The sequence below is a fragment of the Plodia interpunctella genome, chromosome 22 (assembly GCF_027563975.2).
Source record: "Plodia interpunctella isolate USDA-ARS_2022_Savannah chromosome 22, ilPloInte3.2, whole genome shotgun sequence".
Classification (NCBI taxonomy): Eukaryota; Metazoa; Arthropoda; class Insecta; order Lepidoptera; family Pyralidae; genus Plodia; species Plodia interpunctella.
In genome coordinates this window covers 4,911,382-4,936,008 of record NC_071315.1, presented here as the reverse complement: position 1 = coordinate 4,936,008, position 24,627 = coordinate 4,911,382, and the positions used below count along the sequence as shown (strand labels likewise).

Sequence of the window (24,627 nt, the reverse complement as noted above, 5' to 3'; positions counted from 1 at the left end):
ACCCTCACCGCTGTATCCCAACTGCCGGCCGGCGTGCTCCCTCCGTTCCCAATGGTTGGACCCTCGCCGCGCACTTTCTTATTCCTCCTGCAGCTCTTCAAATAAGTCCTTATTCTCTTCCTGGCTCGCTCGGCGAACTCCGGAAACTGCCTGGTACAGGAATCTATGATCGCCTGTATTTTCTCCTTAGGCTGCTTCGATATAGGAACTATTCGATCAAGATTCTCGTCTACGAATAGACGCACGAACATCTGAAATGATAAGGTATAGGATACTTTACTATCATCTCAAATATATGATCACAATTAATGAACAAGTATCATACGTAATGACGACGACGTGTGACGCGATTAGAGCCCTGCCCCATTGCTCAGTCATGCTCCGTCGTTTTGACGTCCGTCGATAGACAACGCAGAAATTGTATAAAGTTTCAACGTGCGTCAACACGCCTCTGTAAAATCCTGTAGATGGAACTATACAACGTGTTGCGTAGTCACAAAGGAGCACGTATGAGCTTTGGGGCTTTAGGACTCTTAGTCAGCAGGCAGCCGTCTGCGGACCTCCAGAACCTGGGGCCAGAAGTCCTCCTTCATAAATTTCTCGCGATGATACGTCGGCATCACCATAAATGAATTAAAGATCCAGTCAACCCTTCAACACAGATATCCAAGTTAGATTTGTTTGGCGGCAATTTTTCAATAATACTACTAATACAGACTAATACCATCATATACATATCTATAATCTATATGTAATACTTGTAATAGACAAACCCAATAGACCTACCCTTATAGACCCACAAAGTGTAAACTATGTCGGCGAGAGGGTATAACCCTTTTAACTTCATTATAAACTGTTTTCATGATTGAGGCACATTCAGTCCACAGAACAGACCAGATTTCTTAGAACTCAATCCTCAAATATTATATTATTCTTTTAGACCTGGCCACGGAGGATCAACAAAAATCAAAGATCAAAAATTTAAGCGTAATATGTACTTGTACTTTGTTTACATTATAATACAACTAGATGTTTACCAGCGACTTCGTCAGAGTAGAATATAGTTACTACTGACAGCACAATTATGTTTTATTATGATTAATTTGTTTACACATGCTAAATTACTGATTTCTAGGACCAATATTATTGTGTAATAGCCAATTAAGTCGTCTTTGTCGTCACCCGAGATTTTAGTCTTTTGGGGGTCTATTCAAAAAAGTTTGAACCATTGCCTATGTTTGAACGGGGGTATTACATGCATACCAAATTTCACCAAAATCGGTTCTGATGTTTAGCCGTGAAAGCGAACAGACAGACTTTCGCATATTAGTACGAGTATGGCTAAAACTTACATTAAAAGCTTTGAGCCTCTCGGGATCGTGATGCTGCGGATCCACTCTGTCATCACTGTCATCATCTGACGCTCCGCCATCATCATCATCTTTAGTGCGATCTGATGATGATGTCTCGTCATGCGTTGACGCCGGCTCGACAGGCGTCGCTGAGCCGATGTGGATTGGACTCTGAAGTTACAATATTTTAAAATTAATTATTAGAATTATCCATATTTATGTACCATTTCAGTGATCAATTTATAATTTGTGATGAGAAAGAAGAAAAAGAAAATCCGAAACAACTCAATACATTCTCAGAACTAAATCCGCCACATGCATCGTCATAAATTTCGTGTGCGCACTCTCTGTCACACTGTGACACAGAAGATTTTTTTTATTTTCAGTCACATTTTCAGTAATTTTTTATTTTGCAAGTAGTGTATTAAAATGTCGTCTATTATCAATAGTTCAGTTACGATTGTGATTCGTTATTGCTGTCAGGATAATTTAGGATATATTTTGGTTTTTGGTTGTTAAAAATATTTTTAATATTTGTGAAAAATAAACAGCGTCGAGACCGTCTTTCCTACGCTTAATTTCTCCCATTTCTTTATTCTGTGTCACGTTTTTTCGTTCCAAGCTATGTGATCATATCATATCTCAGAGCTACTTGGCTTTATTATATGAAATAGGAAGATATACCATAAAATATAACATATTCATTTTGAGAAAACAAACGACGCCTCAGCCTCAGACGATCGTCGCGCGTCGGTACTTTTTCCCAGACAAGGTGACCTTATAATTTATGTAATATAATAATAAAATCAATAATGAAACGCTGCGCAACCTTAAAACTCACCGAGTGGCCTGTGGCCAATGGGGTCGGGGGTTTGGGAGGCTTGCTTCCCAGCCCTAGGGCGCTGTGGTACGAAGCCCAGAGGTCCGCCATGCTGTCTGCTCCGGTCTCTGTTATGTCGCCGTTGCGGCCTGTGGGTACCAGGAGATCATCGTTGCAAAGGAATGTTTAAGTAGTAATAAAGAAATAAGGCCTGTGCACCGAATGCGTAGATCGAATCGGATGAGTCTCTAGTGACTCATTGTTTCCTGTTACCTGGTAAGTACAGTCGGAAACAGTCAAACCTGATCCCCTGTGGAAGTTAGTTGGGTTTATCAGAAAATGTATCATTTTAGAGGAGTGAATATAGAAAATGTACTCAGTTATATTAGTAAACTATTCCATTTTATCCTATTCATCCCTATTTACTTAAAAATACGATACATAACATAACATGTTTTAACAATATACTTAACTCATCTCGATTCATTTTATTTGAGTGCGTTTTTCAATCTAAAGTGATGGGATGCAAAATTGAGGAATATTTCGAAGTTCATTAACAAATACTCAAAAATAAAAGTTATCTATTTTCTACAACTTACAATTGTTAAATCTATTTCGCAGAAACATAATTAACAGAGAGTTAAATATGTTGTTTTAGAAATGTTGATTTAGAAAATTCCGAAAAAGTTGAAAACTCGTGTTCTTTGAATAAATAAATATGAATCTGTGATTGCTGACGTCAAAAATTATCAGGATTTCGGTTTAAATTTAGGTTTTGCGCAATATTTTTACCACAAAAATGCAACGTGTGGTAAGTACTATTTGATTTGCGAATAACGAAACAGAGTGATCAAAAGCCTTTAAGATACCTAAAATTAAAATAGGCTTTAACTTTTTTATGAATAAGAAGCATAGACCCGTTGTACAGTCGTGCTCGTTGCGACGTCGCTGTAAGTCGCAGCTCCGACTTGCTCTGTTGTTTTCTATATAGGTTTTGACATTGACGTGCGTTGCAACGCGTCGAAACTTCATTCAATTTCTACGTTCTTTTGCGCTGATCCGTCGACGGATGTCAACGTGACGGAACACGACTGAACAATGGGAACGGGCTCTTAAAGCATTATAAACAAATAAAATATTGCGGCATATTATTTATAAAAATATACTCCTGTAATAAACCTATAGCCACCATTACACACATCATAAAATCACCTTTCCTATGAACGTTAAAAAATATTGCAAATGATCATGTTTTTACGACCGGGGTGACATTTCCATCGTGTATGGACAATAGTAATAATATAATTTTAGCCTACCATGCATACCAAGCGGGGATAAATTAATGAGGGTGTACAAACGCACCCGCAAGGGACCGGTGCATCTGCTTCTAAATGTCAACCCGAACAAGCCCTCGCCTATAAATAATTTGAGGTGCTTGAAACGTCTGCGACCCTAGTACACAGGCACTCTCTCGATATGGCTTCAAGTAATAAAAATAGCCAACAGGCCTTTGCCGTAGAAATTATACTAGTCCAACATCTAAATAAAGTAAGGATAATAAACGTAGGCGTAATTTCAAATTACTTTCCAGGTACGGTAGTTCGGTTGCGTTTTATTTCGGGGTTTTATTATGTAGTAAAAACAAACCATACAAATAAGGTTTACCTTGCGGCTGGCTGTGGTAATTCCATGCAAGCAACATCATTTTCAACTTCTCAGCATCTTTCACGAAGGCCTGACCTGCACCAGATCACATCGCCAATCAATTTCAAATTTAGAATTCCCACAATGTAATTTTTATTCCAAACAGCCAATAGTTGGTATTTTATGCCAGCATCATAAAATGTATATTTTTCATATTATTAGCATAAAATACCGTAAAAATAAATTGATTTGATGCAAGTGGCTTATTTGATCACTCAATCTAATTAATTGCATAATACTCACTAGAAAAATTGTCATCGTCGTTCATATCAGATGGTTCTGGAGTCAAATTATCCTGAAACAAAGAGATAACTCGAATGAATATTGTTTCCAATATTATTCTCTTCAAAAATTAAATACAACTAGATATAAATTAAATTGCATTCGTACACACCACAAAATAAGGACATTACAAAATTTTCCCCAAATTTTGTAATAACTGAAAAAGTCATGGAACAATATTTTAATTTGATTTATTGAATACTGCCGTTATGATAAAAGTTGTAGAGTTTTTATTTACGAATATGACACAAGGTATAGCGTATAGCCATTATATAAAGTCGTGTGGATCATTATTGAAATAATTAAACTTCTGAGTCATTTCAAAATTCCCGTGCCGTTGGTAATTCTGCTAACTTCCGACGACGTCGTCCGGTAATGTCAGGATACGGTTGCTCATTTGCGTAATTATTTTTAAACCACGACGAAAATACGCAGCCACCATACCAGGACATCATGATCGGGCAAGTAATAAATAATTAATAAATTAGCGAAACAGCCGGCGGGCTGTGCTGTCCGGGTCAACGCACTGGTCCGCGGACACAAATCGATAGTGCTTCAAATGGAAAGCCACTAAATATAGCCCTATCTATAACCTCCTCACGGTATATAGCCTCCTGGTGCCCAGCCCGGTGCATGCCCGTTATTCTGGTTGCAAGGAACCGAATGGCTTAAAATAAACTTGCTTGAAGTCTAAAGTGGCGAACAAATGCGACGGAAATTGCCAAGTTTGTACGGTATTTACTAAAAAGAAAAGAAATCGTTAAAGCATTTTGAATTGATGTTGCCTTATTATATAAACTTTGAAAAAACGCAGAAACACAAATGTTTACTTTGAATTAATCGCTGATACAACGACGATTATACTTTGTGTCATTCATTATCTACACAGACCACAAATTGCAATTTCGCTGATTCACTTTAATTGCTCCTGTTTTAAATCAAAACAAATAAAATATAATATGCTGCCATGCATTTCTGGGAACGATAGAAATACATATGATGATCCAGCTACTACTCCACCCACGCAATTTGTAAAAATCAATGTAACTTAATAAGATTCAAATAGGCGATGCCACTATTTTCAGAATCTCAATGCCACCAATATTCCCGTTTTCTAGCAAAACATGGCTTTCGCGACTCTAGGCTCTGTCTACCCCGTACTATATCGGATAAACGTGATACTGGTATCTAACTAATTTGCAAAATACCTCGAAAGAAAATAAGAATAACTAAAACAATCATATAAATATCGACAACACTAGGCGATCATAAATTGCTAAAAGGCATATTCCTAAAATAGGGCAGTACGAGTACGGCGGGCGCAGCGAAACATTTCATCAATTTCGAAGCTTAGAGGGCGAACTTAATGACCGACTGACATCGTATGGACCGAGACAGATCCCGAATCCCGCCGGATTGCCCAACCTCTGTATGTGTGTAGTGTACGATACACACTCTCTTATGCATATGTAAATACAAACAGGAGCCTAAAATGTTCTCTCGAGGACTTTTGCATACGAGTTGCGTAAATATGCTGCTGAAATTGAAGTCTAGATGGACGGATAAAAAGATTCACTGTTACAGAAATGGCCGTTGAATTCTTGAATTCTGAATTCTCAACGATATCGCACGCCTAATTGGAGAAATTTAGATAAGTATAGAGTTTCAAAACATTTGGCAACATTTTATCATAATTACTAGTAACTTACTACTCACAGTACTAGTAACTTACTAGTAACAGTAAACCATTACATACCTATGTCCTCAAAAATTTAAAGCACACTTTAAACTAAAGTATGTTTTGTCACTGACATTGATAGACAGAATGAGACAGAACATACTTTATCTTAAAATATGCTTTAACTTTTTATATAATAACTAGATGTTGCCCGAGGCTTCGCTCCCGTGGGAATTTTGAGATAAAATATAGCCCATAGCAATCTTGGATAATTTACTTTTCTAATGGTGAAAGAATTTTTGAAATCGGTTCGGTAGTTTCGTAGATTACCCGCCTCATAGAAACAAACTCACAAACGCTTACTTCTTTATAATAATAGTAAGTATAGATAAGGATGTTTAGTTCAAATAGCTATGTTTAGTCCTATTTTATCAATGTCAAATGACCGATGAATATAACAATAAACTCGACTAGAAAAATAATTGTTAAAATTTAAACGACGCAGCATTTTAGCCCCTCTTTCCATTCACCATCGACTTACGAAAACACGAAGATTTTCATTCAACAAGTGGTCGGACGTTCAATGTGAAACGTCATCAATTCAGCAACTTCGCCGGGAAGGACTCGATCAGTGTATTCCAATTCGAAATTGGAATGTTTACATTCGAGTTTCTGTGGTAACGATGCGTTAGAGAACTTCGGTTTCATATAGAGCGTGCAATCTGGTAAGTAACTTGAAATCTATAACCAGGGCATCTATTCCGATCTATCTATCTAGATAGATATACTCGGTATGAAACTTTTGCAAAAAAGTTACAGCATAGTAAACTAAAAATGAAAGAGCACAAAGTTGGACTTATCGCGAATGCAATTTAATCCAGCCAACCTTTGGAAAGATATAATGGAAAATGGTGCAGAACTAGGGGAATAGAGAGGACTCCCTGCCACACTACTACTTTGTCACACCATCAGTGTGACACAGACGGTTTCTGATAGAGATTACGGTAGAAAAAAGTTTACCAGAATTCTTTTACTTACTTCTCTTTTATCATATACATGAATGGCAGTGAAAATCGTGTAACAAAAACGACAAAACAACTAATTAAAACTTAATCAAATTTTTGGAAAATAATTCTGCATTTATCTTCCAAAAATTTTGTACAAAAGTAACACTTCCTATTCTGTTGAAGATATAGAATACCACGCGACCTACACTTCTAACAAACAAAGCTACTCTAACTATATTTTGCCAGTCTCTGCAGTTTGCTGCCATTTTGCCGAATGTCGAAATCAACCTATCAACCTAGTTATTCGACACTGAAGTGGTGACATTTTTGGAATAGTATTGATTGTTTTTTATTTTATTTATTTATACTTACACATATAATTTATTTGTACCTGATACATATTTGTACTTATGAGATATCAAAAAAAATGTGAGAGTTATTATTTTTATCGAATAGAATAGAACACCAAATTTTTTGTCTATTTTTACTTTTCTACGAAAACGTAAAAATCCATCAAACAGATATGGATGAAATTTGTTACAGAGATCTTGATTAGATCCCGTAGCTATGAGCCGCCTAACATCAACCCTCTGAAATGCTGTTGTTGCCTATCAGCTGCCAACGCTATGTGCCTTAGTTGCCTCATAAGAGGATATGAAGTGGTCCTACTCTAGGGCGGAACCACGCCACTCAGAAATACTCTACCAAATTATGTTTCTCGTATGCTGACTTAATTCTATCGGTTAATTAACCAGTAATTGATTAGGCAATACCCATGATCCATTATAACACTCAATTTAAAGATATAGGTATATGCTGTATCCATACGCATGCACCGTTGCACTTTATATGCATATACGAAATTTATTAAAATTACAGAAGAATCACTCAAAAAGAAGAATCAATTTGTGGCGTATAATATTAATAAGCGGAATTTGAAGCCCGCAAATAAAATTAAATATATATATTTTTAATATGACTATATTTAACCGCACCACAATCTATTCTAATTCATTGCAAAATCACTGCTATTGGCACCTCATAAAAGTTTACGTAGGGTAACTTGATGTCCAATGGACTGTACACTAATTTTCGTGTTTTCAAAAAGTTCGATAAACTTCTGTGTTAAATTTCTAAGTTCTGTATTAACTAATTATGATTTCTAGGTTCAACTTTAAAGATATCCGCTCGTGAGAATTTTAGAATAAATCTACCAAATGTTATTGAAACCAATCCAGTCGTTTTTTGTAGATCTAACTCAACAACCGTCTTAACAAATGATAAACGCAGGGTTTTCGCTTCAAAACACAATAAATATATTGCTCTTCTTCCTTAGAAAAAAATAAAGTCTTCTGCCGCGTCTATCTGTCTGTCAATTTGTGATAAACTCAAAAACTACTGCATGGAATTTCATTAATAGATAGTGTAATTTCTGAGGCAGGTTTAGATATATAATTTATAACTATTTACCCGAGCGTGAGTGAGACGAGTTTGCTATAAAACTAAACGCCAAAGTTTATCAAAACTGTGGGGTATGCAGTTTTCCGCAACTGATCGTAAAACTATCGGGATAATAAAATATTCCGAAAAGTAAATATGTGTCTTTCAACTCAAAAACAGTTTTACTATGCACCATATCAATTTGAAGACAAAAACTTTGCCCTCGTTGACTTCTGGGGTGTTGTGATAAAAGATTCAGTGTCAATAAAATAATAAGTGATATTTGGACGTCAAGACCCAAGACAATAAGGTCCGAACAATTTATTTTATTATATTTTATATTCACGAAAATAGTTAAAAGTATATATACAAACTTACATCAACTCTATATTATCTGTAATAAATACAAATTAATTGATGTGACATTTTCTTCAGTTGTCCTTTACCTGTGTAACAGTGTACCTTTTTTTTGTTATCATTTCACAAAACTTTTTTCTAGATCGCTTATTCATCTGTGTTCACAATATTTTATGCTATCTGTCATTGAGGCGTAATTAATTACTAGCTAAATTGCAATAGCACCGACATATGTACCAAGCGTACATAACGCGGGAAGGGTCAACGGATATTTAGTGTCCGCATAGCAGATGCGGTCCTTGGCCACCGCCCTCAAGACGGTCGATATCTTGCTTGTCACCCCACCTAACTCCGAGCTGGCTATGTGCACCTGGTACTTAGCCGCTCCAAGTACTTAAGGGGCTAAACTTGAACGGGCGTTTTCAGTGCAAGTCAAGTTTTAGATACTTACTTGGAACGTTAGAACTTGTTTGAAATTACGTAAAAGATTATTAGTTAAAATTGTTAAGCGAAATACTTGAAAGGTATCTTGACTAAATAAGTATGTCAATAAAATAGGTGACGGCGAAAAACATGATAGTTGGTCATAACCAACCTTTGGGTGGGTAAACCCCCTTACATGTTACGAAACGAAAGTCGCTAAAAACTAGAAAGTAGTTTTCTTTGCATACATTTGTCCATAAAATGATGCATGTATTGAGTATAATTAAATTTATTTTTGATATAAGAGAACTGTCGAATCGAGTTCTCCCCATCTGCCGATAGACGAAATAAATCGCGGATAACCTAGTTTTCGATACAAAATAACAGCAAAATTTCGGGAATCCACCACCGGTTATGTGCTGAGGGCCTGGTATGTACTGATACATGGCCTATGTACTGCGGTGTCCCCCCTCGCGTCCCTCCCCCCAGTACTCCGCGTGTTACCGTGTAGTGCTTGCCACCCCGCGAGTGATCATGCTACAGCGATTGGCGATATCGACTATACATCGATATATCGATAGTTTGTTTTTACGTAACGGGAGATTCAACGCAGGTACCCAAACTGGTCCATTGAATACATCCTAAATTCAATCCTATAAAATTTTAATTTCTTTCGATGATGGATAGTCTGATAAAATTAGAGACACGATCGTCTTAACAACATAAAGACATGATTAGGTCCATAAACTAACTATTTATACTTGCAATGCAAGCAATGATTGAAAGAAGATAGGTCCTTTATATAAATATTTCATTTAACATACTTGTTTCTTTAGTGATTATATTGGGTGACACGTAAAACTGACACAGGTGGTGTTGGGGTTGGGTGGAAGAGACATTGAAGTGACCTCTCACACTTGATCTTACTTTTTCAATATTATTTATATATTTCCTTGACATGTTTATTATACGTGATTTGTGATCTTCAAGTGTATGAAAGTAACATAGGTATCTATTATGTTAGATTATCGAGATCGAGTACGTCATGCACACTCAAATGGTCAAACTGGTCAGCTCGATCTTCTATTAAAAGTTTTTTTTTGTTTGGTTAATTATACATATATATATATATATATATATATGTATATATATTTTCCTTTCATCAGCACTTGATCACAATCATAATATGTTTCAGTATACCTTTTGACCATGTACTTTATTGTGTACTTACATTGTTATATTACTGATAAAAAATTATACATAAATTTATATTTAAAAAATGGTAAGCCCTTCTGGCATAATAGGGACCAACACTGTTTGAATGAGTTTCTTTCGGCATTTCTTCTCATCAGTGGTCGTTCCGAAATGCTAGTAGTTTGTAGCTTTGGTAAACATCATTTAATTTAGAATATGACGCCTAATTTCTGAATAAATGATTTGATTTTGATCAAATCAAACAACCGGGCCTCTAGTAATTTGGATAGCAATAACTATAAACCCTTCATCGATAACTGAGCATCATCGACAGTTCGGCATAGTGTCGGCAATCAGGTGGCAGTCAGCGTATAATCATTAAATACCCACGCGAAGGGGTGATGACGCCCGCGGCACCACCCACCACGCCACCCGCGCCCAATTATGAAAATACGAACAAAATAAATTTGGAACGCTTTCCGAACGTCAAAGGACGATAATACCATCCTGATTATCGATAATGACTTTTCACATCCTTGTTTCAGCTTTCTTTATTATGGACACGAAAGAACGTATATTGATTAAGTTTTGTACCTAACGTATGAATGAATAATTGTTGTTGTGTAATAAAATAAATGAATGAATAACCACTTGGTACTCTACTAACGGTTAACTATTGTAATTTTTTTAATTAATTGTCGTTGTGTAATCTATTTCGTGTTGCGAAATAATTAATTAAGCTCATCGATTGTTGGTATTGTTCTAAAAGGTTACATGAGGTATATAAAAAACCATAAAGGACTTAATTGACATATTGTAAACTCATTGTTAATTTCAATTACCACTATTAATTAGCAAATAAAAGGGGAATAATTACATACTACTTTTAATACAATTGGAAATAATAATATTAAACCGAGCTAGCCTGTACCTACTTGGCTCGAGCCACTCGGCTCCGTGAGCCGAAAACGTTCTCCTCGGCTAAATAGCTCGCAAGCTCGCTTTTTATTCGCCATTTTTAGAACTTTTTACCCGTCTCTACCAGGAGCGCAGAAGCGGGCTGAAAGTCTTCGCGGTCTTTCAAAATAAACGGCTTCCTTTAGCATTCTGCTAGCTCGGTAGTTTCGCTCGCCGCTTGCGTCCCAGTATTTTTAAAGCGGACAGCACCCCCCTGCGGCACTCGCGGGGTATACCCCCTCGCACCCCAACACCCTATCTACGCCCACATACAGTAATACCATAACGGGTGCGAGCTATGACGAGATTATCTACGTACACGCGTATCCACTATACCCATACACACGCTGTTATATACCCGCAGTATATAAGCGATGACTTGTGTACATAGCAGCATTGATTTACCAGGCCGAGCGCTACCTGTCATCAACGCAAATGACGATTACAGGGTATTAAACAAAAATAGCTGAAACATTTATAACGGAAATTTCGAGGCACTGCTCCGAAAACTGATTGTCGGAATCGAACGAGTAATGAGGATGAAATTTGCAACATTTTAAACACAGGATAAAGGTTTTCAAAAACAAAAGAAAGAGAAAATTTAAATAACTTCAAATGGTTTAAAATGAACGCTCGTACGTAAAAAACCATTTAATACAACTACAAAGAACTATTATTGATTTTCTGCGCAAACCAATACTTTATTGGGAATTCACTTCCATAAATATATATAATTTTCGTTCACCGAAATACACAGTTTGAGGACAGTATTGTATGGTATTATCTAAATAATTTCTCAATCGAACGACCAGACCTAAAAGCAGATAACGTTACATAAAAAAAACATAACATGGAACGTTTGACCAATGAAGTAGACAAATAAATACCGCCTTTGTCCGTTTCAGTTCAAATTATACGCCTTGAATAAAAAAAACATTCCCCTCCCCGCTTTATACAGTATACACTCTACAAATCAATATAATAATCGTCGAATCATTCCAAATATTTTGGCTAAAATAGTTCTCACCTTGTTAACTTTTCAAATAATATTCATAGACGAACAAGTTCAACTTAAAGGCTAGTAAGTTGTACTCTACTAGCCATATTAAACTTTAGAATGCTACCTGTTATAAATGAAGAAAACAATAATCGACGTTATACAAATACCAAATGTAAAAACTAGAAACATAAAAGTGAAAACTAACGTTGCAAAATTCCTAAATCGCTGAAGTTCATGAAATAAACCACGACAAAAGTCGTTAGAAACTTTTCTGATTGACATTGCGAAGCACTTGACAGGAGAGAGAATCGTATGATTACAATTATTGATTGACATCAATAGATGAATTAATTTGCAAATTTATTGACATTTAAAAAGTTGAACGTCAGTTAATCTTATTTTGTTTTAATAAAAAACAACATAACGACTGGGGAAACATGTTCATTAAAAGCTTCAACCGAAATTAATGAATAATTAAGCACCCTTGCACGTTCGACTGAACTAGGTGCACAAACCGCGTCGTTACCGCGTCTAAGTACTAGGCTCACATCAGCGCGAAGGAGGCGCGTAGTCGTAGATACTCGCATTATGAGAAGGGGGAAACGGGCGACCTCGAAAAACCGAACGGGGGTCTACGTCGAAAAGCATCGTGAATTTCACAAAGCGGCTTCCTAGTTACAGGGGTATCGCTGGGGAGACGTGGTTACAGGCGCCTACTCGTGCCTGCTCTTTGAAGTGTGATAAACTGAGCGAACGCGAACGTACTAAATATGGATACCTACCTACCTTGGAGTGCGTGCCGCATCAACCGCCTGGAGATTTCTGCACCCCCAGTGCCTCGTCGTCAAGATTTATAAACGTGGTTAAAATTTACCGTTATACACGTGCACGGTGGCGTAAGAACATAAAATTGTCTTGCCAATAAAAGCCTTAAGAGAACACGCAAAATAATCTGAATTTCTTTTTGACGTTCATATTTCTTTTATAAAGCTTTTAAATGGCATGAGACGTCACTAATAAAACCAAAATTGTTTTTTGACATTGTTATATGGCATTAATATCTGATAATATATTTTGCTACGTGTTTAGTTTTGTTATCCTCTGCTGTTTTAAATTAAGATTAACTAAATGGGAATTCTGTGTACTTAGTGTGAGTGTTCGATTGTCGTCGAGTTGTAATTGTCGTCACGTTACATACAACACTGTGATTAGTTGGCCTGCAGCGAAAAGCAAACTCGCACTACTCGCACCAAACCCTTATGTTATAGAACATATACATATGTTATAGAACATAAGGACTTAGTGCGAGTAGTGCGGGAAGAACAACGAAGTGAGAATGATAATGGAATCGTAGAGGAAGCTCAATGAAAATAGGTATCTGGTATGGCTTAGAACAGTTGGCATGGAAGCCATATATAATGGCATTAGTTTAACCGAATGATGATATGTCATTGTTGTTTTCCTTAGGATGACATGTTTTCGTGTTTGCAATCAAATTACAAACAGCTGTTGCTCTTACCTCGGGGCTCTCCTTTCAGAATATCGGGCCCGAAAAATCGGGAATAGAATATTTCGAACATGTCTTCTACTTCTAGTGTCTTTAGTATATTTAACGTTAATTAATTGTGCAGTCACGTAATTGGTATACACATCAGTTCTTATTTCATTGTAACAGAGTCTTTAATTGAATGTAGTTGTATACATTTCAATGCACGTGACTGTAATTGTTGACTTTCTGTACATGGAATTTCTTGACACTGTAGGAAAATAAAGGATTATTTTTCTAAGAGAAGTGACCATGTCCAAATAGTAACATACTTTCATATTGAATTTACTTATAAATCCTTACTTATTATAAAACAAAGTTCTCTGCCGAGTCTGTCTGTCCACGATAAACTCAAAAATTACTGGACGGATTTTCACGTGGTTTTCACCAATACATAATGTTACATAGTGGTTGCTGAGGAAGGTTTTGCTTTATAATTGATTAAATTACTAGAACGAAGCCGGGATAGGCCGCTAGTGTTAATATATATATTTATATTATATGATATATGACATATCTCCAATACACACGTTATTCATACATTCTTTAAAAAAATAAACAGCATTAGAGTTCAATTGTTTATATGTTAATTATTAGGACACCAGCAAAGGAAAGGAGACGCCATTCTCCAAGTAATGCGCTCCCCTAATGATAACGTTACGTATACTAAATTATCTATGCTTAGCTTCACGCAGTCTTTTGGGTGATTTAATTAATTTATGACGGCAGGATTACAGTAAGGTTTCCACCCTGAACAATTGAAACTATAGTAAAATATAAATATATATATATATATACATGATTTATTAGGTGAAGGGTCTATGCTTGCTGTGCTTGAATGCTCTACTACAAAGTCATGCTTGATGTTCTCTGACGACCGGGGATGCTAAGGATCATGCGAAGTGGAAATGGAAAAGTAGCAAAGCGGACCCTGTGCTCCGACGCTCGACGGCTAAGGAAAAAACCGGAAACACGTTCAGACGAGAGAGAGAGCTGTCTTACATGGTCCGTTGGTGTAATAAATCGCAATTTATTTAGAATAAGTTAACTAAATCCAACTAATATTTCGGAGGTCATATCTCAGTCACATATTACTCTTTTTTGCATCTACGTAATGCCACTCTCACTAAACAGGCTTAAAGTCAAGGTTGCCCGACGCAAAAACTCGAATCCCTAACTCCACGAAAAGATTAAGAAAAATACCCCGAGTCACCTACAAAAACAGGGGCCCTTAGTAATACAGGGCCCGTGGGCCTGTCTGCTCAAGTAATTATGCCCACCCCCGCCCCCCTACGGGATAAGTAAAAACAATATTTTTACGCGTCGACCAGGGCACCAGAAGTGACAGATATAAATTGAGCGGTGAAAATGAAATTAGTGCGCACGTCTCGGAATAAGGTGACTTTTTAGCGATTTTATTGCGATGTAAGAACGATTGTGTGAGTTTGACAATTATGATCACTTCTATTACCTACGTATTACGTAATTTTTGAATGAAAGCTTTAAATCTAGTATTATATTCAGGACATTACTTAATTATTAAAAATACCTTAGTAATTGATGTGTTTTCTCTACAAGATCACCTACTCTCCTTACATGTATATGAAGCAAACACATTTGCTGAGTAGCCCTTGTGCGGGCTTAGCTCAATCTTGGATTAAGTAATTATCCGTCAAATTGTCTTGGATATGGACATATCTGAGGTAACCGAACATGACTTGCTGGATTTCATGTCGAGATTCGTAACAACTAGGTACATTGATTTGTAGGAGACAGCATATTTTTTCAATTCCAAGAATTTTTATTGGATTATTGATGTTCACTAGTTCTCCATCTGTTTGTTTTATATGGAATTTCGGGAACGCACGTTTAATTTTCAATTTGTTAAAAATAAATGTTAAAACTTCAACTAGAACTATAACTGCATTATTGTTCCATTTGTTGACACTAACATTAATTTTATGTTTTCCTATTACCAAGACGCTATCTTTAATCTCGTTTATTATGTTCTGGTAAACTTTACATTAAATACCAAGGCATCATAAGGCAAGCCAATGCATTATTCAGTGCACCATTGTCCGCATGCATTTGTCTAAATATGTTTGCTAAGTAAGCGTTTCAACTTAAGTTATTACATTGCACCTTTAAGCTACCAAGGGATCATAACAAACATAGCAGTGTCCGGTGAGACGACCAGCGTGCATTATTCAACGCGCAGGCTGCATTCCTTACATAGGTGCACTGCACACCTACCACCTGATCCTAGTGTCTAAACTTGTACCTAACTTATTAATTTGGCTTGAAACTTAGCTGTGAACCTAATACAGGTTTGGCAGTATGACATATATTAAATAATGGAAAAACTGAATCTGAATAAATAAAAGCGGCAAAGTGAAATATGTTATTCATTTTGTACGTTTCATATCTTGAATATCACTTGTAATATGTACTGAAAGTAAAATTTTATAGATCGATGAAAATACACGTCTGAAGGATCACGTAGGCGTCTGAGCTCTCTCTATCGTTAACAACGAGCTAGTGCGTTATTAGAAACTCTGTGTAAGTCATGATTTTCTGGTACCTAATATTTATTATTACTATAGAAATATTTTATGAAACAGTGGCTGTGAAACGAGTGGCTTTCCTGGCTGGCAATTATATGATTATGTATGTATGTCCCTTTTTATAAAATCTCTCATACAGAATGAGAAAAAGTTGACAAATGAATATCCTTACTTCTACAAGTATGTAAATTCAAATCAATACTAACATGTAGAATATATAGATACTTATACCCTACAAACACCCGAACCTTATTTGATAATATGTATAGAATATATGATATATAGAACGTATGATATATAGAACGTATGATATGCTAGTGTAAGCAGATTAACAGATTTAGGGCTTAACGCACACTGCGTTACACACATAAATTTTAGACAACAATAATACAAGGGCGAGACAGTATAACAACAACTCAATATTTTTATAAATGGGAAGTCTGGAAAAATATGTGAAATTTTAGTTTTCTGTACCGCAAAAAATATTTCAGTTACGAATATCCCGTAATTTTATCCCGAAAATCCCACTGGGATTAGGAAGAAAAATAACGATGAAAAATGAGAGGCGCAGCTAGTCGTTATAAGACATCGAAATACTAAAAACTAAAATATTAACTTGCACAGTGCCAATATACCTTGGCAATGCTTAATAATACTTAAGACCTAAGTCTAGCTGGTCTAGGTATTCTAACCAGGCGCGCATAGATGTAGGGTAGGTACAAGTCGCACGCAAGGTCGCCCGGCGCCTCATTGGTCACTGTTCAATGATATTGGTGTGGATCGTCGACTATATAGCGATTTTTAGCCTACACTGAAGTTAAGTTAGTGACATTATCTGCGATCCCGAGATTTCGGGACTGTACAGATTCCGGGATAGTCTCGTTAATATATGTTAATCATCGTTTTTATTCAAATTTCACATTATTTAAATTGAAGTACCTGTATGTGTGTGTAGAATATTCAGGCTACTCTCATTTAAATAAGCTTTTAAAAAATGTTATATACCTATCAATAAGTGTATCTCTGTCTTTTACTCATGGCTCATATGCGTAAAATATTAGAATATTTGCTAAAACGCAATCGTTTGCTAACAACTAAATTTGTATGAAAAATCAATAGTAGGTACAACTACGATAAAAGAGCTGCTCGTTAGCTTATACATTTTGTCAATGGCAATATAAAATAAAAGATGAAATATTCATATAAATACTGTACAATAAGTTTTTTAAAATATACGCTATTTCTTAAAAAATCCTGTGATTTTCGGGACAGAAAAAGGACTGGTTTTCTGTCCCGAAAATCACAGGACTACCATTTGCAAATATGGGGGTTTTCAGCACTAATATTTAAAGATTTAAAAAAAAACAAATGGAATTATACTCTCTAGCCACGACTAAAGTCGAAAGTAATTGTCAATATAATCTTTTATAACACGAAAGTTAGTTCTTCCACAATGCAAAAATTTGTTTCTTGTACTAATCTCCAAAATAAATACTTTATAGCTCTATATATAGTACTATATATCAGAAAACAAGGCTAAATGGGGTTGCTAGCTCAAAAGAAATACGAGATTCTATTTAAATCAGCTCTTCCTATTTTGCATTTAAATTCGTGTCAAAGCAGACTATTTTAACCAGACTAACAGCATGGAATTGTAAAAGCAAAAGAACAAAGAGAAAATAAATTTTCAGTGGACATTTTTACAAGAGCATGTCCATTCTAATCTTGTATCCGCGTGTCATTCGAGACCGCCATTTTGCAAGGCGAACCGCCCGCAGCGAGAAAACTGACTTTGGCGCCAATTTCGACGCGATCTTGTCTACTACCCGACCGCATCCGGATGACCATCGACGCCCACTGCTCTCCTAACAACTCATGTCCACCACACATCGGGCGAGTAACACGGGTGTCATTATAAATTCCTTTAATTATACCATTTTTACTGCACTTTATAGTAGCTTGCGAACCCATGGTTGGCCATATTATTTTATAAGAGCCATCGTTGCGTTCTCAGCCTTGGCATGTTTATCTTGTCCAGTAATAACAGATCCGTTGCATCGTAAATATAACAAGATTGCTGCAGTTCAAAATATCCTGGTCAAGTCGTACGGAATATGAAATTGCGTATGTTATCAACGAGATAAGAAAAATAAAATAAAAATTACCTTTGGCAGGACGTGTTGAAGTAATGCGCCAGCTTTTCTTTTAGCGGCCATCTTGAAAATTATTTTTGGTCGGTCACACAGCACTCTTGTCTTTGGTTTTGTTATTTTTCGGCCCTTCTCAGTTCGTAGACCCCATGACTTGGTGATTGATTAGTTTAATCTATGGAAATAAAACGGTCTCGTTCTTTGATGTGCTTCGTACGTTCACTTTGCAATATAATTGTTAAAAAGACCATAAAATAGAATATAATTTTATTTTTTGCTTCAGGATCTCGAGATAAGTAAGGGCAATTTAATTTCTTTCAACTTTATTACATCTATCAAAGCCAGAAAATGCCGTCTCATTGAAATTGCAGAGGCAACGTGAAATCGTGCGTCAAATCAATTTCTAATGTCCGTTAGTTGTAAGAGAAAAAAATATGTCAATATCTTTGTCGCTAGTTTTGATTCATTCTTAATAACTTTAACCCATAAAAAACTATGTGACAAAAATGACGAAAAAAAAAACAAGATTCTAACAAAGAGATCACTCTCCTATAGGAGAACCAGGAACACAGAACGTAGGGGAGGTAGGTACACCGCGATGCGCGTTGCGTAGGTCAGTCCCGTTCATTTGAAGCACATTGCATTTTCGAAGAGGCTACCTTTTGCAAAGGGTGCATGAGACTCCCCTATTTGCGTAATACTTTTCAATGAACCGGTATATTGTTTACTGACTACAGCTATACAAGTTTTGCCTTTATTTGACATAGAAACGGGGTGATTAAAGCCGCTATTGTAATTACTGCTGCCCCGAAATGTTGTTTGAATGGTGACACTGACAATTGAATTTGTAAGTTAGCCCTAACTATATCATTCATTAGTAAACGTTGGTTAAGTACATTCGAGGCATTTATCAATACCTTGTAGTGTATGTACGGTGAATGTTGATCAGCCCTTGACTGTATTATTTGAAAATTGCTGTCTACAAAAAAAGGACTACAATAGTTGCTATATTATTACGTGAAGTAAATGAAAGGACTGTAAATTTAACACTGGTTGGCTGTAATGCAAACAAAAAAGTAGTAGTTGCTAGTATGATAAAAATATGTTGCTTTGTAGATGGGGTGGGGAGATGTCAATCTGTGATTTTCGCAGTGATACCGTCGTCATGCCCCAGCCGTATTTTCGGCTATATTTATTTTTCGACATTGCAATTTTTACAGACTTTATATTCCAATAAAATAGATGAGAATCTATCAACTAATTAAAAACTCAAATCTCGAAATCTATTTTTATGGTTTTTGCCGCAAGGAAATGAATCTCTTTGTCCCACAATGGCGATGCCAAGGGAAGGTTAACCCTTATTCAATCAATGTTGTCGTCTCCTTCATAAATTATTGAGATTTCGATAAATCAGCTGAGGTAAATCTATTGAATAAAAATTATTTTAACAAAACATCTTCTTATTGGACTGTTTATAAACAAAATAACATCGTTAGGCAGAATAGAAAAATGTAATTAGAGTTTTATTTTTTTTTTGAGAAAAACGTAAATTACCTATTTTTTATTCAGAAAACATACAGATATTTTTACTTTACTTCTTCTAAGACAAAATTTTCTTCTGAGCGTACCTTGAGGCGAAGGAAGTAAACAATGTAATTCCAAGAAAAAGTTACTAGGCATGCAGAACTGACGACAGGCTTCGGATCAGATTATATCGGCCCTCATTCTCATGCTACACGATAACGCAGCCATCGAGTTACCATCCACAGAAACACTGTTTTTAATACACGAGTAAAATAAACCGTTTCAATATGACCTCGTTCTTGTTTGGTTGTAATAAATGTAATTTGCTTAGACGTAACAGGTATTGAATGTCTTTTGAATTTGTGGAAACAGAAACGAATGCTAAGAAACATAAATGCGAAGTAACTATGTTTATTATATTTTAACACCTCACTTACTCAAACATTCATTATGCAAATTGCAGTTATATAAATTCAAATCTTATGATTGATGAATGATTATCTTTTATATCGAAAATGCATCGTATATCTTTAGATTTTAGCAATATCCTTAGATATTTTTAAATCGTAATCCTGGTGAAAATGAAAATTGTTTTCTAAATTCAAATGGAATTTGAAAGCCGACAAGCCCGAGTCGCTACGATAGTAGAAAAGTGCGTGTACATAAAGTCACTGCACCATACGCTGTTTTCTTTTGCGATAACAGCAAGGCCACTATAATGGCTTTGGGCACGGTGGCCCATAACGTTTTTATAACTGGCCAGTGCGAATTACGGAGTTACAGCCTCTTGCTCTTTTATGGACGCCTGTTACCAGGCGACACTGGATTTTTTATTCTTTTAAAATAAATAACCAGATAGAGGTTTAATTTAAAAAATCTGCTTATTTTTTACTCATTATATGCAGCAATAATTATTATGCGTCGGTTAAGGTGACTGTATAATTTTTACGTAATTTAAAAGTTGTGTATTCACTATCTATACCAATTTCAGTACTAATTTTAGCATTATCTCTAAATTACTTTCATTTTTTACCTATAAATTATTTGTTTTAATTGTATAATTCATACTAATTCATACTAGCATTGTCACAGAATATAGTTTATATAATTAAAATCTTTCAAGGAGATGTTTGAAAAGCGCCGCAGTGCATTTCTCTAATCTCTGAACGACATTTCTAATTTCAGCATCTTAGGCCTAGACTTCAACGGAAGATAAGACAAAGACGATTGAAACAAACAATACTACACGTATTCATTAATTGTATAATTTTTTCTTTAATACTTTACTGGCTGCGCCCCGGAGCTCTGTTCTCGCGGGAATTTTGGGAAGCCTGCTCTATTTGTATATCTCTATTCTCGGAAATTTCCTACCTTGAGAATTCAGATTTCCTAGTGAAATTCTCATTGAAAATTTCGTGGAACGAACTGAAGATTTTTTAAATTTTCGCGCTGTGGTCTATTCGCTTCGTACATCTTCCCATTATATCTTAATTTCAATGGAGTGTAGGCCTTACAGTTATTTTAAGGCCCCCCTCACAGCTCGCCACTTCCATACTTAATGTGATTATATGACGTCATTTTTCTCCAAAAATTGCAGCTTATTTTCGACTATAATATTATATGCACAGAATTATTCCGATCTGTTTTGCTTTGTCCTCTGGGGGGGACAAACCAGAAATAACGTTTGATTTGTACTTTTAGAAGGGGGACAATTATTTTTTTTGAGAGATGTAACTTTCATTCTATCATTGATAGGGTGACAGGATCAAAAAGACAAACTTTTTCTGATATATCCCATTATACCTATATCCATAGGCAAGTGACAGAATAATCAATTATTAAAAGAGCCAAATCTTCAAAATTGTGAACGGACTCCGGACTTTAGAAAATGCAACCGGCAACACTCGAAAATAATTGGAAGAGAGTTTAGCTTAAAATATAATACAACAAAAATTTAAATTCCACTTAAGTAGAACTATATGTTGCTGACCCAACTTATTTTCTGTGTCAATAACCGTTTGTGTTACAAAATCGTACCTATAAATTGCGAATATGTACGTTTCAAAAAAGCGTTTTTCTTAACCCCCCTGTAAAAAGGACATTACTATAGATATCGTTGTAGTCAATAACTAGATAGTTATTTTGAGTTCTTTACAAAATGTTTTCTTTTTTTTTTTACAATAAGGATGGTTAAAATAGTCAACCCTGCACTCCATGGTGTCTAGAGTACAGTGGTTGCCTATCTTGATGGTTTCTTCGAGTCAAATAAAAAAAAAACTCTGTATTTTACAAATTTCTAAATCCAAAAAAACACCACAAAAATAATAAAAAAATCTTACATTACTTCCCCACGGGTGTATTATATCTTCATTTGAAGTGTATTAGACTAACAATGCGATTTCGTAAATCTCGGAGAAGTACATATGAAATTTTATTCCAAAATCCAAAAGAAGAAAACACACAACATACAGTAAGTAACACACCGCTACACAGTAAACTTGGCATAAAAGTACCGGTCATCGCAAGTCTTTTCAAACAGTGTGAATGCGGCCTGCCCTTGCATTTATCTTACTATTCGAGGAGGGCCCTCATTACCCCCATAACGGCTTCGTGGAATGTATTGTCGAATGCACGAGTTTTTTTTTAAACACCGATTACCTCCAGAAGGCTAACTGTAAATGGAAGGTTGTCCACGTTTTTCCAACACGTTGATTATTTTCCTAAAGCGGCTATTTGAACAGAGGCTATCTTGTAAATGACTAGTCGTATAAAAGAATTGATTCGCCATTTTAATAATGTGATGTCGTTTTGCAAAATAAACCTCTCCTCAAATAGCTATCAAAAGTGTGCGCTAAATAAAAAGTCGTTACCAGAGCAACATAGCGCAGTAGCTGCAAACTAAATGTTATCAGCAAAGTAAGGACCGTGAACGATTTGATTAGTTCGACGCGCGCTTGCACTCCAAAATTACTTTGAAACTTCGCTGCGTTCGATACAAACTTCTGCAAGAGTCTGACAGCCTGGTATCCATAGTTAAGTCATACGGGATAAACAGAAGGGGAACAGATTGTTATGGAAGATGTACGGGGGATTTTAAAAACAATTTTCCAAGAACAATTTCAAAGCGTTGAAATAGACAAGGAAACTGCCCTGTTTTTCTTAAGACCAGTCTTAAAACCAGTACGTAAACGACGATTATACTAATAAATTCACTAAAACAATGCCTTGCGTCGCTCAACTGGCGTGACAAAGGAAACTTGGCGTCACGACAGTCTCATCGATGGATTAATTGCATTTTTTGTTGTCACCGCGTACTAATGCCAAGGCCTACTTACTCATCTCGAGTTCCTATGTCCATTCCTGCCAGTATTATGCAAACCTGCACACGGGCAAAAACTAGAATGTCAAGACGATAAACTTCGCGCGCGGAGTACCTAATTACAACTTTTTTCAAACACAAATTCGAAACGAACGAAGCACATTAAACCAACCTGAGTAGTTTTGCGAATGTGGTTGTTTGGCTGAAATATTATTTAGGTTTTCGAGTCAGCAGTTCGGTTTTCGCGAAGAAGTTGCGAGGACGCGCGAGCGGCGTCTATTCCACGCGAGTTTGGAACGCACACTGGCCGTTCCGAGGTGCGTTCGACTCTGTACGCGGTGTCCGGCCCGCCTCCATGTCCCCCTAGCCCCATACCGAAATGCATCAATGACACTCGAAACACACGCACATTCTGAACGCGTCTCAATGTGGGGACAATCAATAGGAAAAATGTATCGCTTTTAAATCACCACCTTAATGTGATGATCGCCTAGTACCAATCAATCAATCGTATCAAAATCCACCAACATAACTTAAAATAATAATAATTAAATGAATAGCTAAATCATCACCTAAACCTAAAATGGTCGTTAATGTAGATTAAGTTTGTATATAAGACCATTTGTTTATTTTATAAACAGACTCCGATTTGACAATAACTAACCTATTAACTTTAAATATTAATTAGGTAAATCAAGTGTGTACATACATGCGATAATGATGTCTGTGATTACAGGGCACACTCACACACTCACCCTGTATATGCTGACTACATAGAATTTATGTCAGTAAATACATAGATTGAAGCAGTACATAAATTATAAAGCAACGTGTGCATTGGTGAATTCGCGTTACTAATGAGAGTTTTCCATCGGATAGTTAAATTTAAATGATGCATTAATTTTATGCGTTCCTGGTAGTCATTATCATTATTTCATTGTATATTTTGGGTTATATGTACGTTTGATTTAAAACTATAATTGGCATTTTGCCTCAAAGTCCATATTTTAGTATTCTTTATTATGAAAAAGTCCTCTAATATGTATGACACGTTCTTGTACCTTGCAGATCTTCGGTTAAGATAAGATAGGTTTCCTCAATTATTCCTCAGATTTATCATTCATAAGACTATATAAGTAATTCAAACATTTATTTTATCTATGTTGTAAAAATGCTTTTAATGCAATTAAATGATCTCTATATAACAACTACAGATCAATATAGTACTAGGCTCTCATAAACACGAAGCTGTAACATACAATCAATAACATAACTATCATGTATATGTCCCCCGTCGAGACCCCATTTCT

At 36.0% G+C, this 24,627-nt stretch overlaps 1 protein-coding gene across 4 annotated transcripts in view; it reads right to left on the bottom strand.

Moving 5' to 3' along the window:
• The window catches only part of LOC128679621 (uncharacterized protein), a 112,437-nt gene that overhangs the window by 5,731 nt on the left and 82,079 nt on the right, over positions 1–24,627 (bottom strand). For 3 of the 4 annotated variants that reach the window (XM_053761998.1, XM_053762000.1, XM_053761999.1), the window contains 5 exons: positions 4,120–4,171; positions 3,838–3,912; positions 2,194–2,321; positions 1,353–1,523; positions 9–251 (listed from right to left, as the gene is read on the bottom strand). In XM_053761998.1, the coding sequence (XP_053617973.1) occupies positions 9–251; positions 1,353–1,523; positions 2,194–2,321; positions 3,838–3,912; positions 4,120–4,171 (669 nt within the window). The remainder of the gene's footprint in view (positions 1–8; positions 252–1,352; positions 1,524–2,193; positions 2,322–3,837; positions 3,913–4,119; positions 4,172–24,627) is intronic. The other variant, XM_053762001.1, reaches the window with a different exon arrangement.